We start from the raw sequence: 15,913 nt of genomic DNA, 5'->3' as shown, positions 1-15,913 counted from the left end.
CTTAGGCAAAGAATAATTGGCCCTGTCTGGGATCGAATGCAAAATCCTATATAAGAGGAGGTCCAGAGATCTCCCCAAATACCCCCAATATATACAATGCAACAATACAAGTACAAAGTGGCTTCTAGGTTTTGTATACTCAACGACAAAAGTGTAAAACGCCCACTTCCGATGAGATATGCGAAATTGCAGCAAGCTTCTGGCGTGCAGCAAACGTCACACTTTTTAGTTTTATACAATAAGATTTTGCATTCCTAGTTTTGTAACTTGAGCAACAATAGAATGTGACAAAACGTGAGAAACGACTTGACTTAGCCAAGCCAAGAGATATGCAAAAATGATAGAGAGAGAAAGAGACAATGTTTATCCATGTGTGTGTGAACAAATGTACGCCAAAACAATTTTTCTCCAAAGAGCACTGTTCATGAGGCACTTGTAGACAAGTGTTTAGAATAACTACCATTATTCTAGGGTTTCGACTACCGTCTCAATGACCAGCTACCAACGTCATCAAAGATCAAAGATATTCTCTGACCACCCCTAACTATATTGATCATTCTTTATTGTTTAAAAATAAAACTTAAAAACTAAATATATAAAATAAATTAAAAATTAATAAACTATTAAACAGCCTGCAAAACAGCTGCTGTAACCGAATTTTTTCCTTTCACTCTCCTTTCCACTTTCTCTTTTCCGTCGCGATTCCCATGGCAACTGAACATCCCCTTTCATCACAGGTAGTTACCAGTGATACAATTTCAAATTCAATTTTTTGTATTGTAATATTTAGTGCTTATTAATCTTTCAATGTGGTAGCTACAAAAGCTTTTTTATTACAGGCCAAGAACCGCGGGAAGTCGGTCAGACTTCAAAACGTCATTGACCATTTAGAACATGACATTGTTTCTAGCTCTATCAGAAATGACAAAAAGAACATATGTTTGATTAGTAAAGGAAGCGGCGGCTTCGTTAGAAATGTCAATAGTAAGTGTCAACTACTATATCTGTTTTCTTTTTTTACGCAGGTATACATATTAAACACGGACTAATGCATTGATATCTTCTAGGGAGATGAAAATGTTTCATGGAAACGTATTGAACAACAATTGGCAGGTGATGAAGCAGAAGAGTCATCATTACCTTCTTTGCCACAGTCATCGACTTCTCCTCCAGACTTGAAAAGCAAACTGACTGCTGCAGACAAAATCACATTGACTGAGAAGCTCCAAAATTTCAAAAAGCTTCATAAAGATGATTTCTGGGTCTTAGATGCCACAATGCGACAAGCAGAAGTTGATGATGTTGAACCAATTTCTGTAGAAGAAAAGGTTATGGCGTTTGCGTTGGGATGCGAGTATTATCAGTAAGCAAAAAAATCTATTATGCGTAGTTTTGGGTTTTGGATTTACCAGCTAATCTTGCCATTTCTCAGTCCTTCCCAATCTTTGATCCTAGATTTGGGGGATAAAAACTGGAGTTCTGTATTCAGTGAAGAAGACCTCGACGAAATACGTGGTGCTGGTGGCGATTTGCCTTGTGGTGTACCGAAAGAACTTGAACAATGCTTCAAGAGTCTTAAAGAATTGGTATGTACATATAAGCAAACAAATAAAGAAACAAAGAATATGATGATAGAATACTAATACTATTATATGTTATAGAAAACTGGTGCGGAGGTGTTCAAGTATGCAAGAAGCATTGAAATCACCGATCCTACCAAAGAAACATTGAAAGTGTGATTGTCGACCGAGCTACAAAATATAGCAAGTCTCTTTTTAGAAACTGGGATATTTGATATTGGTAGTTTGATTGAATCGGACCAGTTGTACCGTTGTTTTGATTTTTTCGCTACAGTTTTTAAAGGAAGTTCCATCTTGGCAAAGGGGTAAGTCAATCACTAATATAAACATGAACAGAAAAATGAGCAGAAAGAATGCACTGAAACTGATTTCTTGTTGTATTCTATAGAACCGAAAAATCAAGTGAAGCCAATGCCACGTCAGTCAACCAAGATCGCACATTATCAGCTATAAAGCTGATAGCAAACCGAAAGATGGAAAGACGCGTGGATATGCTCTTCAACTGTGGTCATATCGAGTTTGGTTGCACAGAAATAGGTGCCACAAAGGACCAAACAAAGGAGATGCGCGATAGCTTTCTCAAGATGCCTATTGTATTGCGCGATATGTTGTTGTTGGCGACTTTTAGGCCTAACCTGCTGCATCAATCCCATGTGATTGGATATAGTATTTCAGGTTTGTATTACTCCCGCCACATGTTAGAAAAAGAATGCTATGAGTTACCGAAAGTATTTTTTCTAATGTCTTCATTCAGGTGGCTGCGTCTCCTTATTGGATGTCAGTATTCTTCAAAAGGGTTTTACCACAATAATCAGAAGAACCGACCCACTTCAGGAGGTTAACTTTAAATATTATAATTTACAAGAATTTAAATTTTTTAAAAAAAATTTAGATATAGGAAAATATTTTTATTAAAAAAATTAATTTCTCAGCTAAAAAGACTTGTCTTGGTTGAAATAATTAAATAGTAAATCTTAAATATTTAATAGGGGTGGGTGTAGTAGGACAAGAAAATCTTCGATTTTTGAAGTCCTAGCTGGTCTTTCTGAAAGAAACCTAATATGATGGTAATCGTATATTAGAGAGTTAATAATAACTAGTAAGTTATTAATTAGCTCTCTCAGTTTTCCAGCAACAACAGCAATTTGGTATCAAGATTATACCCGTTATTGAATCGTGCGTGCATTGGTAAAGAATTGATGGAACAGACCCTTGACTTGATCAACAATACCATGTGGCCAATAACATTATCAACTGGAAGAAATCATTGGTGTCTTCCTTCGAATTTCCTCCCATCTCCACAACCAGCATCACGAAAACGACAACAAGCAGATAAACATCATTACCAAGCTCTCATCTTTATACCATTTTTTTACCACCATTTGTACCTCGTTTTCATCATCAGTACCTTTTTTCATCGCCAATATTGTATTCTTTTTTTGCTGTCAATACTGTAACTTTTTTTGCTCATCATGAAACCCATTCATCATCCTGTTTACCATCCATTGCTGCTATACATCCCATATACGTCGTGATATACCAAAACGAATTATAACAATCTTTAAGTGGGATCACCCATATTGCTAATTAAGCTTTTATATTGAGGAGCTCCTTGGATATAGCTTGAGACTTTTTGTATATATGTGTATGTAGAAACTCACACATGAAACAAGAATAGCTCAACAAAATGGTTATTAGTATATCACAACGTATATGGGATGTATAGCAGCAATGGATGATAAATAGGATGATGAATGGGTTTCATGATGAGCAAAGAAAGTTACAGTTTTGACAGCAAAAAAAGAATACAATATCAGCGAGGAAAAAAGGTATTGATGATGAAAACGAGGTACAAATGGTGGTAAAAAAAATGGTATAAAGATGAGAGCTTGGTAATGATGTTAATCTGCTTGTTGTCGTTTTCGTGATGCTGGTTGTGGAGATGAAGTATAAATAATATCTATAATATTTGTTATAATAAATAACAATATTATAATATTTTATTATACTGTCAAGCGTTCAAATAAAAATCTAACTTTGTTGTTTTTAAATGAACTGGGCGTCGTCGTACCTCCTAGCCTGTTTTCCCTCAAACATAATAGTTAAGATTATCTCTAAGGGTTGAGAATATTATAGGGTTTGAGAAATTATTTTTTTAATTAAAAAAATTAATTTCATCACTTATTGTAAACACTTTAAAGCTATATTACTTATAGTTTTTTACATATTTATAATATCACTAAAAGCATAACACTAGGGGTTACCCTCCGATGGGAGGAAATTCGAAGGAAGACACCAATGATTTCTTCCAGTTGATAATGTTATTGGCCACATGGTATTGTTGATCAAGTCAAGGGTCTGTTCCATCAATTCTTTACCAATGCACGCACGATTCAATAACGGGTATAATCTTGATACCAAATTGCTGTTGTTGCTGGAAAACTGAGAGAGCTAATTAATAACTTACTAGTTATTATTAACTCTCTAATATACGATTACCATCATATTAGGTTTCTTTCAGAAAGACCAGCTAGGACTTCAAAAATCGAAGATTTTCTTGTCCTACTACACCCACCCCTATTAAATATTTAAGATTTACTATTTAATTATTTCAACCAAGACAAGTCTTTTTAGCTGAGAAATTAATTTTTTTAATAAAAATATTTTCCTATATCTAAATTTTTTTTTAAAAAATTTAAATTCTTGTAAATTATAATATTTAAAGTTAACCTCCTGAAGTGGGTCGGTTCTTCTGATTATTGTGGTAAAACCCTTTTGAAGAATACTGACATCCAATAAGGAGACGCAGCCACCTGAATGAAGACATTAGAAAAAATACTTTCGGTAACTCATAGCATTCTTTTTCTAACATGTGGCGGGAGTAATACAAACCTGAAATACTATATCCAATCACATGGGATTGATGCAGCAGGTTAGGCCTAAAAGTCGCCAACAACAACATATCGCGCAATACAATAGGCATCTTGAGAAAGCTATCGCGCATCTCCTTTGTTTGGTCCTTTGTGGCACCTATTTCTGTGCAACCAAACTCGATATGACCACAGTTGAAGAGCATATCCACGCGTCTTTCCATCTTTCGGTTTGCTATCAGCTTTATAGCTGATAATGTGCGATCTTGGTTGACTGACGTGGCATTGGCTTCACTTGATTTTTCGGTTCTATAGAATACAACAAGAAATCAGTTTCAGTGCATTCTTTCTGCTCATTTTTCTGTTCATGTTTATATTAGTGATTGACTTACCCCTTTGCCAAGATGGAACTTCCTTTAAAAACTGTAGCGAAAAAATCAAAACAACGGTACAACTGGTCCGATTCAATCAAACTACCAATATCAAATATCCCAGTTTCTAAAAAGAGACTTGCTATATTTTGTAGCTCGGTCGACAATCACACTTTCAATGTTTCTTTGGTAGGATCGGTGATTTCAATGCTTCTTGCATACTTGAACACCTCCGCACCAGTTTTCTATAACATATAATAGTATTAGTATTCTATCATCATATTCTTTGTTTCTTTATTTGTTTGCTTATATGTACATACCAATTCTTTAAGACTCTTGAAGCATTGTTCAAGTTCTTTCGGTACACCACAAGGCAAATCGCCACCAGCACCACGTATTTCGTCGAGGTCTTCTTCACTGAATACAGAACTCCAGTTTTTATCCCCCAAATCTAGGATCAAAGATTGGGAAGGACTGAGAAATGGCAAGATTAGCTGGTAAATCCAAAACCCAAAACTACGCATAATAGATTTTTTTGCTTACTGATAATACTCGCATCCCAACGCAAACGCCATAACCTTTTCTTCTACAGAAATTGGTTCAACATCATCAACTTCTGCTTGTCGCATTGTGGCATCTAAGACCCAGAAATCATCTTTATGAAGCTTTTTGAAATTTTGGAGCTTCTCAGTCAATGTGATTTTGTCTGCAGCAGTCAGTTTGCTTTTCAAGTCTGGAGGAGAAGTCGATGACTGTGGCAAAGAAGGTAATGATGACTCTTCTGCTTCATCACCTGCCAATTGTTGTTCAATACGTTTCCATGAAACATTTTCATCTCCCTAGAAGATATCAATGCATTAGTCCGTGTTTAATATGTATACCTGCGTAAAAAAAGAAAACAGATATAGTAGTTGACACTTACTATTGACATTTCTAACGAAGCCGCCGCTTCCTTTACTAATCAAACATATGTTCTTTTTGTCATTTCTGATAGAGCTAGAAACAATGTCATGTTCTAAATGGTCAATGACGTTTTGAAGTCTGACCGACTTCCCGCGGTTCTTGGCCTGTAATAAAAAAGCTTTTGTAGCTACCACATTGAAAGATTAATAAGCACTAAATATTACAATACAAAAAATTGAATTTGAAATTGTATCACTGGTAACTACCTGTGATGAAAGGGGATGTTCAGTTGCCATGGGAATCGCGACGGAAAAGAGAAAGTGGAAAGGAGAGTGAAAGGAAAAAATTCGGTTACAGCAGCTGTTTTGCAGGCTGTTTAATAGTTTATTAATTTTTAATTTATTTTATATATTTAGTTTTTAAGTTTTATTTTTAAACAATAAAGAATGATCAATATAGTTAGGGGTGGTCAGAGAATATCTTTGATCTTTGATGACGTTGGTAGCTGGTCATTGAGACGGTAGTCGAAACCCTAGAATAATGGTAGTTATTCTAAACACTTGCCTACAAGTGCCTCATGAACAGTGTTCTATGAGTGAATTTCAGTCTGCCCATCTGTGAAATTACTCGAGCCGTAGCCGAAAGCTCTAAGGGCGAGATTTCCATTCCCGCAACTCAAAATTGCTTGTCTAAAATCAAAAAAATCCCCTCCCACTTACAATTGAAGGCCATCTGGCCAAGACATAATTCCTTAGGCAAAGAATAATTGGCCCTGTCTGGGATCGAATGCAAAATCCTATATAAGAGGAGGTCCAGAGATCTCCCCAAATACCCCCAATATATACAATGCAACAATACAAGTACAAAGTGGCTTCTAGGTTTTGTATACTCAACGACAAAAGTGTAAAACGCCCACTTCCGATGAGATATGCGAAATTGCAGCAAGCTTCTGGCGTGCAGCAAACGTCACACTTTTTAGTTTTATACAATAAGATTTTGCATTCCTAGTTTTGTAACTTGAGCAACAATAGAATGTGACAAAACGTGAGAAACGACTTGACTTAGCCAAGCCAAGAGATATGCAAAAATGATAGAGAGAGAAAGAGACAATGTTTATCCATGTGTGTGTGAACAAATGTACGCCAAAACAATTTTTCTCCAAAGAGCACTGTTCATGAGGCACTTGTAGACAAGTGTTTAGAATAACTACCATTATTCTAGGGTTTCGACTACCGTCTCAATGACCAGCTACCAACGTCATCAAAGATCAAAGATATTCTCTGACCACCCCTAACTATATTGATCATTCTTTATTGTTTAAAAATAAAACTTAAAAACTAAATATATAAAATAAATTAAAAATTAATAAACTATTAAACAGCCTGCAAAACAGCTGCTGTAACCGAATTTTTTCCTTTCACTCTCCTTTCCACTTTCTCTTTTCCGTCGCGATTCCCATGGCAACTGAACATCCCCTTTCATCACAGGTAGTTACCAGTGATACAATTTCAAATTCAATTTTTTGTATTGTAATATTTAGTGCTTATTAATCTTTCAATGTGGTAGCTACAAAAGCTTTTTTATTACAGGCCAAGAACCGCGGGAAGTCGGTCAGACTTCAAAACGTCATTGACCATTTAGAACATGACATTGTTTCTAGCTCTATCAGAAATGACAAAAAGAACATATGTTTGATTAGTAAAGGAAGCGGCGGCTTCGTTAGAAATGTCAATAGTAAGTGTCAACTACTATATCTGTTTTCTTTTTTTACGCAGGTATACATATTAAACACGGACTAATGCATTGATATCTTCTAGGGAGATGAAAATGTTTCATGGAAACGTATTGAACAACAATTGGCAGGTGATGAAGCAGAAGAGTCATCATTACCTTCTTTGCCACAGTCATCGACTTCTCCTCCAGACTTGAAAAGCAAACTGACTGCTGCAGACAAAATCACATTGACTGAGAAGCTCCAAAATTTCAAAAAGCTTCATAAAGATGATTTCTGGGTCTTAGATGCCACAATGCGACAAGCAGAAGTTGATGATGTTGAACCAATTTCTGTAGAAGAAAAGGTTATGGCGTTTGCGTTGGGATGCGAGTATTATCAGTAAGCAAAAAAATCTATTATGCGTAGTTTTGGGTTTTGGATTTACCAGCTAATCTTGCCATTTCTCAGTCCTTCCCAATCTTTGATCCTAGATTTGGGGGATAAAAACTGGAGTTCTGTATTCAGTGAAGAAGACCTCGACGAAATACGTGGTGCTGGTGGCGATTTGCCTTGTGGTGTACCGAAAGAACTTGAACAATGCTTCAAGAGTCTTAAAGAATTGGTATGTACATATAAGCAAACAAATAAAGAAACAAAGAATATGATGATAGAATACTAATACTATTATATGTTATAGAAAACTGGTGCGGAGGTGTTCAAGTATGCAAGAAGCATTGAAATCACCGATCCTACCAAAGAAACATTGAAAGTGTGATTGTCGACCGAGCTACAAAATATAGCAAGTCTCTTTTTAGAAACTGGGATATTTGATATTGGTAGTTTGATTGAATCGGACCAGTTGTACCGTTGTTTTGATTTTTTCGCTACAGTTTTTAAAGGAAGTTCCATCTTGGCAAAGGGGTAAGTCAATCACTAATATAAACATGAACAGAAAAATGAGCAGAAAGAATGCACTGAAACTGATTTCTTGTTGTATTCTATAGAACCGAAAAATCAAGTGAAGCCAATGCCACGTCAGTCAACCAAGATCGCACATTATCAGCTATAAAGCTGATAGCAAACCGAAAGATGGAAAGACGCGTGGATATGCTCTTCAACTGTGGTCATATCGAGTTTGGTTGCACAGAAATAGGTGCCACAAAGGACCAAACAAAGGAGATGCGCGATAGCTTTCTCAAGATGCCTATTGTATTGCGCGATATGTTGTTGTTGGCGACTTTTAGGCCTAACCTGCTGCATCAATCCCATGTGATTGGATATAGTATTTCAGGTTTGTATTACTCCCGCCACATGTTAGAAAAAGAATGCTATGAGTTACCGAAAGTATTTTTTCTAATGTCTTCATTCAGGTGGCTGCGTCTCCTTATTGGATGTCAGTATTCTTCAAAAGGGTTTTACCACAATAATCAGAAGAACCGACCCACTTCAGGAGGTTAACTTTAAATATTATAATTTACAAGAATTTAAATTTTTTAAAAAAAAATTTAGATATAGGAAAATATTTTTATTAAAAAAATTAATTTCTCAGCTAAAAAGACTTGTCTTGGTTGAAATAATTAAATAGTAAATCTTAAATATTTAATAGGGGTGGGTGTAGTAGGACAAGAAAATCTTCGATTTTTGAAGTCCTAGCTGGTCTTTCTGAAAGAAACCTAATATGATGGTAATCGTATATTAGAGAGTTAATAATAACTAGTAAGTTATTAATTAGCTCTCTCAGTTTTCCAGCAACAACAGCAATTTGGTATCAAGATTATACCCGTTATTGAATCGTGCGTGCATTGGTAAAGAATTGATGGAACAGACCCTTGACTTGATCAACAATACCATGTGGCCAATAACATTATCAACTGGAAGAAATCATTGGTGTCTTCCTTCGAATTTCCTCCCATCGGAGGGTAACCCCTAGTGTTATGCTTTTAGTGATATTATAAATATGTAAAAAACTATAAGTAATATAGCTTTAAAGTGTTTACAATAAGTGATGAAATTAATTTTTTTAATTAAAAAAATAATTTCTCAAACCCTATAATATTCTCAACCCTTAGAGATAATCTTAACTATTATGTTTGAGGGAAAACAGGCTAGGAGGTACGACGACGCCCAGTTCATTTAAAAACAACAAAGTTAGATTTTTATTTGAACGCTTGACAGTATAATAAAATATTATAATATTGTTATTTATTATAACAAATATTATAGATATTATTTATACTTCATCTCCACAACCAGCATCACGAAAACGACAACAAGCAGATTAACATCATTACCAAGCTCTCATCTTTATACCATTTTTTTTACCACCATTTGTACCTCGTTTTCATCATCAATACCTTTTTTCCTCGCTGATATTGTATTCTTTTTTTGCTGTCAAAACTGTAACTTTCTTTGCTCATCATGAAACCCATTCATCATCCTATTTATCATCCATTGCTGCTATACATCCCATATACGTTGTGATATACTAATAACCATTTTGTTGAGCTATTCTTGTTTCATGTGTGAGTTTCTACATACACATATATACAAAAAGTCTCAAGCTATATCCAAGGAGCTCCTCAATATAAAAGCTTAATTAGCAATATGGGTGATCCCACTTAAAGATTGTTATAATTCGTTTTGGTATATCACGACGTATATGGGATGTATAGCAGCAATGGATGGTAAACAGGATGATGAATGGGTTTCATGATGAGCAAAAAAAGTTACAGTATTGACAGCAAAAAAAGAATACAATATTGGCGATGAAAAAAGGTACTGATGATGAAAACGAGGTACAAATGGTGGTAAAAAAATGGTATAAAGATGAGAGCTTGGTAATGATGTTTATCTGCTTGTTGTCGTTTTCGTGATGCTGGTTGTGGAGATGGGAGGAAATTCGAAGGAAGACACCAATGATTTCTTCCAGTTGATAATGTTATTGGCCACATGGTATTGTTGATCAAGTCAAGGGTCTGTTCCATCAATTCTTTACCAATGCACGCACGATTCAATAACGGGTATAATCTTGATACCAAATTGCTGTTGTTGCTGGAAAACTGAGAGAGCTAATTAATAACTTACTAGTTATTATTAACTCTCTAATATACGATTACCATCATATTAGGTTTCTTTCAGAAAGACCAGCTAGGACTTCAAAAATCGAAGATTTTCTTGTCCTACTACACCCACCCCTATTAAATATTTAAGATTTACTATTTAATTATTTCAACCAAGACAAGTCTTTTTAGCTGAGAAATTAATTTTTTTAATAAAAATATTTTCCTATATCTAAATTTTTTTTAAAAAATTTAAATTCTTGTAAATTATAATATTTAAAGTTAACCTCCTGAAGTGGGTCGGTTCTTCTGATTATTGTGGTAAAACCCTTTTGAAGAATACTGACATCCAATAAGGAGACGCAGCCACCTGAATGAAGACATTAGAAAAAATACTTTCGGTAACTCATAGCATTCTTTTTCTAACATGTGGCGGGAGTAATACAAACCTGAAATACTATATCCAATCACATGGGATTGATGCAGCAGGTTAGGCCTAAAAGTCGCCAACAACAACATATCGCGCAATACAATAGGCATCTTGAGAAAGCTATCGCGCATCTCCTTTGTTTGGTCCTTTGTGGCACCTATTTCTGTGCAACCAAACTCGATATGACCACAGTTGAAGAGCATATCCACGCGTCTTTCCATCTTTCGGTTTGCTATCAGCTTTATAGCTGATAATGTGCGATCTTGGTTGACTGACGTGGCATTGGCTTCACTTGATTTTTCGGTTCTATAGAATACAACAAGAAATCAGTTTCAGTGCATTCTTTCTGCTCATTTTTCTGTTCATGTTTATATTAGTGATTGACTTACCCTTTTGCCAAGATGGAACTTCCTTTAAAAACTGTAGCGAAAAAATCAAAACACCGGTACAACTGGTCCGATTCCATCAAACTACCGATGTCGAATGTCCCAGTTTCCAGAAAGAGACTTGCTACCTTTTGTAGCTCGGTCGACAACCACACTTTTAATGTTTCTTTGGTGGGATCGGTGATTTCAATGCTTCTTGCATACTTAAACACCTCTGCACCAGTTTTCTATAACATATAATAGTATTAGTATTCTATCGTCATATTCTTTGTTTCTTTATTTGTTTGCTTATATGTACATACCAATTCTTTAAGACTCTCGAAGCATTGTTCAAGTTCTTTCGGTACACCACAAGGCAAATCGCCACCAGCACCACGTATTTCATCGAGCTGTTCTTCATTGAAAACAGAACTCCAGTTTTTATCCCCCAAATCTAAGATCAAAGATTGGGACAGACTGAGAAATGGCAAGATTAGCTGGTAAATCCAAGACCCAAAAACTATGCACAATAGATTTTTTCGCTTACTGATAATACTCGCATTGTGATGCAAACGCCATGACCTTTTCTTCTACAGAAATTGGCTCAACATCATCAACTTCTGCTTGTCGCATTGTGGCATCTAAGACCCAGAAATAATCTTTATGAAGCTTATTAAAATTTTGGAGCTTCTCAGTCAATGTGACTTTGTCCGCGGCAGTGAGTTTGGTTTTAAATGCAGCAAGAGACGTCGATGATGATGACAAAGATGATGACAACGATGGCGATGATGATGATGATGATGATGTCCCCTCTGCTTCAGATGTTGTGGCTTCACTAGGCTCAGCTAAGACTTAACTGGAAGCTGTGTTGTTTGGATCACTCGCCAATCGTTGTTCGATTCGTTTCCATGAAACATTTTCATCTTCCTAGAAGATATCAATGCATTAGTCCGTGTTTAATATGTATACCTGCGTAAAAAAAAGAAAACAGATATAGTAGTTGACACTTACTATTGACATTTGTAACGAAGCCGCCGCTTCCTTTACTAATCAAACATATGTTCTTTTTGTCATTTCTGATAGAGCTAGAAACAATGTCATGTTCTAAATGGTCAATGACGTTTTGAAGTCTGACCGACTTCCCGCGGTTCTTGGCCTGTAATAAAAAAGCTTTTGTAGCTACCACATTGAAAGATTAATAAGCACTAAATATTACAATACAAAAAATTGAATTTGAAATTGTATCACTGGTAACTACCTGTGATGAAAGGGGATGTTCAGTTGCCATGGGAATTGCGACAGAAAAGAGAAAGTGGAAAGGAGAGTGAAAGGAAAAAATTCGGTTACAGCAGCTGTTTTGCAGGCTGTTTAATAGTTTATTAATTTTTAATTTATTTTATATATTTAGTTTTTAAGTTTTATTCTTAAACAATAAAGAATGATCAATATAGTTAGGGGTGGTCAGAGAATATCTTTGATCTTTGATGACGTTGGTAGCTGGTCATTGAGACGGTAGTCGAAACCCTAGAATAATGGTAGTTATTCTAAACACTTGCCTACAAGTGCCTCATGAACAGTGTTCTATGAGTGAATTTCAGTCTGCCCATCTGTGAAATTACTCGAGCCGTAGCCGAAAGCTCTAAGGGCGAGATTTCCATTCCCGCAACTCAAAATTGCTTGTCTAAAATCAAAAAAATCCCCTCCCACTTACAATTGAAGGCCATCTGGCCAAGACATAATTCCTTAGGCAAAGAATAATTGGCCCTGTCTGGGATCGAATGCAAAATCCTATATAAGAGGAGGTCCAGAGATCTCCCCAAATACCCCCAATATATACAATGCAACAATACAAGTACAAAGTGGCTTCTAGGTTTTGTATACTCAACGACAAAAGTGTAAAACGCCCACTTCCGATGAGATATGCGAAATTGCAGCAAGCTTCTGGCGTGCAGCAAACGTCACACTTTTTAGTTTTATACAATAAGATTTTGCATTCCTAGTTTTGTAACTTGAGCAACAATAGAATGTGACAAAACGTGAGAAACGACTTGACTTAGCCAAGCCAAGAGATATGCAAAAATGATAGAGAGAGAAAGAGACAATGTTTATCCATGTGTGTGTGAACAAATGTACGCCAAAACAATTTTTCTCCAAAGAGCACTGTTCATGAGGCACTTGTAGACAAGTGTTTAGAATAACTACCATTATTCTAGGGTTTCGACTACCGTCTCAATGACCAGCTACCAACGTCATCAAAAATCAAAGATATTCTCTGACCACCCCTAACTATATTGATCATTCTTTATTGTTTAAAAATAAAACTTAAAAACTAAATATATAAAATAAATTAAAAATTAATAAACTATTAAACAGCCTGCAAAACAGCTGCTGTAACCGAATTTTTTCCTTTCACTCTCCTTTCCACTTTCTCTTTTCCGTCGCGATTCCCATGGCAACTGAACATCCCCTTTCATCACAGGTAGTTACCAGTGATACAATTTCAAATTCAATTTTTTGTATTGTAATATTTAGTGCTTATTAATCTTTCAATGTGGTAGCTACAAAAGCTTTTTTATTACAGGCCAAGAACCGCGGGAAGTCGGTCAGACTTCAAAACGTCATTGACCATTTAGAACATGACATTGTTTCTAGCTCTATCAGAAATGACAAAAAGAACATATGTTTGATTAGTAAAGGAAGCGGCGGCTTCGTTAGAAATGTCAATAGTAAGTGTCAACTACTATATCTGTTTTCTTTTTTTACGCAGGTATACATATTAAACACGGACTAATGCATTGATATCTTCTAGGGAGATGAAAATGTTTCATGGAAACGTATTGAACAACAATTGGCAGGTGATGAAGCAGAAGAGTCATCATTACCTTCTTTGCCACAGTCATCGACTTCTCCTCCAGACTTGAAAAGCAAACTGACTGCTGCAGACAAAATCACATTGACTGAGAAGCTCCAAAATTTCAAAAAGCTTCATAAAGATGATTTCTGGGTCTTAGATGCCACAATGCGACAAGCAGAAGTTGATGATGTTGAACCAATTTCTGTAGAAGAAAAGGTTATGGCGTTTGCGTTGGGATGCGAGTATTATCAGTAAGCAAAAAAATCTATTATGCGTAGTTTTGGGTTTTGGATTTACCAGCTAATCTTGCCATTTCTCAGTCCTTCCCAATCTTTGATCCTAGATTTGGGGGATAAAAACTGGAGTTCTGTATTCAGTGAAGAAGACCTCGACGAAATACGTGGTGCTGGTGGCGATTTGCCTTGTGGTGTACCGAAAGAACTTGAACAATGCTTCAAGAGTCTTAAAGAATTGGTATGTACATATAAGCAAACAAATAAAGAAACAAAGAATATGATGATAGAATACTAATACTATTATATGTTATAGAAAACTGGTGCGGAGGTGTTCAAGTATGCAAGAAGCATTGAAATCACCGATCCTACCAAAGAAACATTGAAAGTGTGATTGTCGACCGAGCTACAAAATATAGCAAGTCTCTTTTTAGAAACTGGGATATTTGATATTGGTAGTTTGATTGAATCGGACCAGTTGTACCGTTGTTTTGATTTTTTCGCTACAGTTTTTAAAGGAAGTTCCATCTTGGCAAAGGGGTAAGTCAATCACTAATATAAACATGAACAGAAAAATGAGCACTGAAACTGATTTTTTTGTTGTATTCTATAGAACTGAGAAGTCTAGTGAAGCCAATGCCAGCTCGGTGAACCAAGACTGACAATTATCATCCATAATGCCAATAACAAACCAAAAGATGGGAAGGCGAGTGGATACGCTCTTCAACTGTGGTCATATCGAGCTTGGTTGCACAGAAATAGGTGCCGCAAAGGATTAAACAAAGGAGATGCGCGATAGCTTTCTCAAGATGCCTATTGTATTGCGCGATATGTTATTGTTGGCGACTTTCAGCCCTAACCTTCTGCATCAATCCCATGTGATTGGATACAGTATTTCAGGTTTGTATTACTCCCGCCACATGTCATAAGAAGAATGCTATGAGTTACCGAAAGTATTTTTTCCAATGTCTTCATTTAGGTGGCTGCGTCTCCTTATCGGATGTCAGTATTCCAAAGGGTTTTATCACAATAATCAGAAGAGCCGACCCACTTGAATTTCCCAGCAACAACAGCAATTTGGTATCGAGATTATACCCGTTATTGAATCGTGCGTGCATCGGTAAAGAAATGATGGAACAGACCCTTGACTTGATCAACAATACCATGCGGCCAATAACATTATCAACTGGAAGAAATCATTGGTGTCTTCCTTCGAATTTCCTCCCATCACCACAACCAGCATCACGAAAACGACAACGAGCAGATTAACATCATTACCAAGCTCTCATCTTTATACCATTTTTTTTACCACCATTTGTACCTCGTTTATATCATCAGTATTATTGTATCATCTTTTCATCTTGTACCTTTTTTCATCGCTGATATTGTATTCTTTTTTCGCTGTCAAAACTGTATCTTTTTATCTCATCATAACCCATCCATCTTTTGTTTATATTTTTTAACAAACTCGATTTCATCCATTGCTGCTATACATCCCATATACGTCGTGATATACCATTTTGTTGAGCTATTC

At 36.0% G+C, this 15,913-nt stretch overlaps 5 protein-coding genes across 5 annotated transcripts; 3 read left to right on the top strand and 2 right to left on the bottom strand.

Annotated features, from left to right (window-relative positions):
- Positions 1-975: 975 nt before the first annotated feature.
- On the top strand, positions 976-2,772 carry BDB00DRAFT_939777 (uncharacterized protein; the record flags this gene model as incomplete). The annotated part of the gene is made up of 7 exons (XM_053129328.1): positions 976-984; positions 1,068-1,363; positions 1,433-1,586; positions 1,662-1,735; positions 1,805-1,885; positions 1,969-2,255; positions 2,696-2,772. The coding sequence occupies 7 exons, from the start codon at positions 976-978 to the stop codon at positions 2,770-2,772; spliced, it is 978 nt and encodes a 325-aa protein (XP_052978579.1).
- Positions 2,773-4,216: 1,444 nt separating this feature from the next.
- On the bottom strand, positions 4,217-5,752 carry BDB00DRAFT_939776 (uncharacterized protein; the record flags this gene model as incomplete). The annotated part of the gene is made up of 7 exons (XM_053129327.1): positions 4,217-4,393; positions 4,473-4,759; positions 4,843-4,923; positions 4,993-5,066; positions 5,142-5,295; positions 5,365-5,660; positions 5,744-5,752. Coding segments are annotated over 7 exons (1,077 nt in total), but the record flags the coding sequence as incomplete, so codon positions are not given.
- A 1,697-nt stretch (positions 5,753-7,449) lies between these two features.
- On the top strand, positions 7,450-9,247 carry BDB00DRAFT_939775 (uncharacterized protein; the record flags this gene model as incomplete). The annotated part of the gene is made up of 7 exons (XM_053129326.1): positions 7,450-7,458; positions 7,542-7,837; positions 7,907-8,060; positions 8,136-8,209; positions 8,279-8,359; positions 8,443-8,729; positions 9,171-9,247. The coding sequence occupies 7 exons, from the start codon at positions 7,450-7,452 to the stop codon at positions 9,245-9,247; spliced, it is 978 nt and encodes a 325-aa protein (XP_052978577.1).
- A 1,532-nt stretch (positions 9,248-10,779) lies between these two features.
- BDB00DRAFT_873574 (uncharacterized protein) lies at positions 10,780-12,580 on the bottom strand (the record flags this gene model as incomplete). Its single annotated transcript, XM_053127106.1, has 7 exons — positions 10,780-10,806; positions 11,029-11,233; positions 11,317-11,540; positions 11,616-11,769; positions 11,840-12,137; positions 12,304-12,448; positions 12,551-12,580. The coding sequence occupies 7 exons, from the start codon at positions 12,578-12,580 to the stop codon at positions 10,780-10,782; spliced, it is 1,083 nt and encodes a 360-aa protein (XP_052978576.1).
- Positions 12,581-14,009: 1,429 nt separating this feature from the next.
- BDB00DRAFT_873572 (uncharacterized protein) lies at positions 14,010-15,041 on the top strand (the record flags this gene model as incomplete). The annotated part of the gene is made up of 6 exons (XM_053127105.1): positions 14,010-14,018; positions 14,102-14,397; positions 14,467-14,620; positions 14,696-14,769; positions 14,839-14,919; positions 14,993-15,041. 6 exons carry the CDS (start codon positions 14,010-14,012, stop codon positions 15,039-15,041), a joined length of 663 nt encoding a protein of 220 aa, XP_052978575.1.
- Positions 15,042-15,913: the final 872 nt, after the last annotated feature.

Source organism: Zychaea mexicana (genome assembly GCF_025766255.1).
Source record: "Zychaea mexicana strain RSA 1403 chromosome Unknown BDB00scaffold_49, whole genome shotgun sequence".
Classification (NCBI taxonomy): Eukaryota; Fungi; Mucoromycota; class Mucoromycetes; order Mucorales; family Lichtheimiaceae; genus Zychaea; species Zychaea mexicana.
The sequence above is the reverse complement of the archived record's forward strand: the minus strand, read 5'-3'. Positions and strand labels throughout refer to the sequence as shown.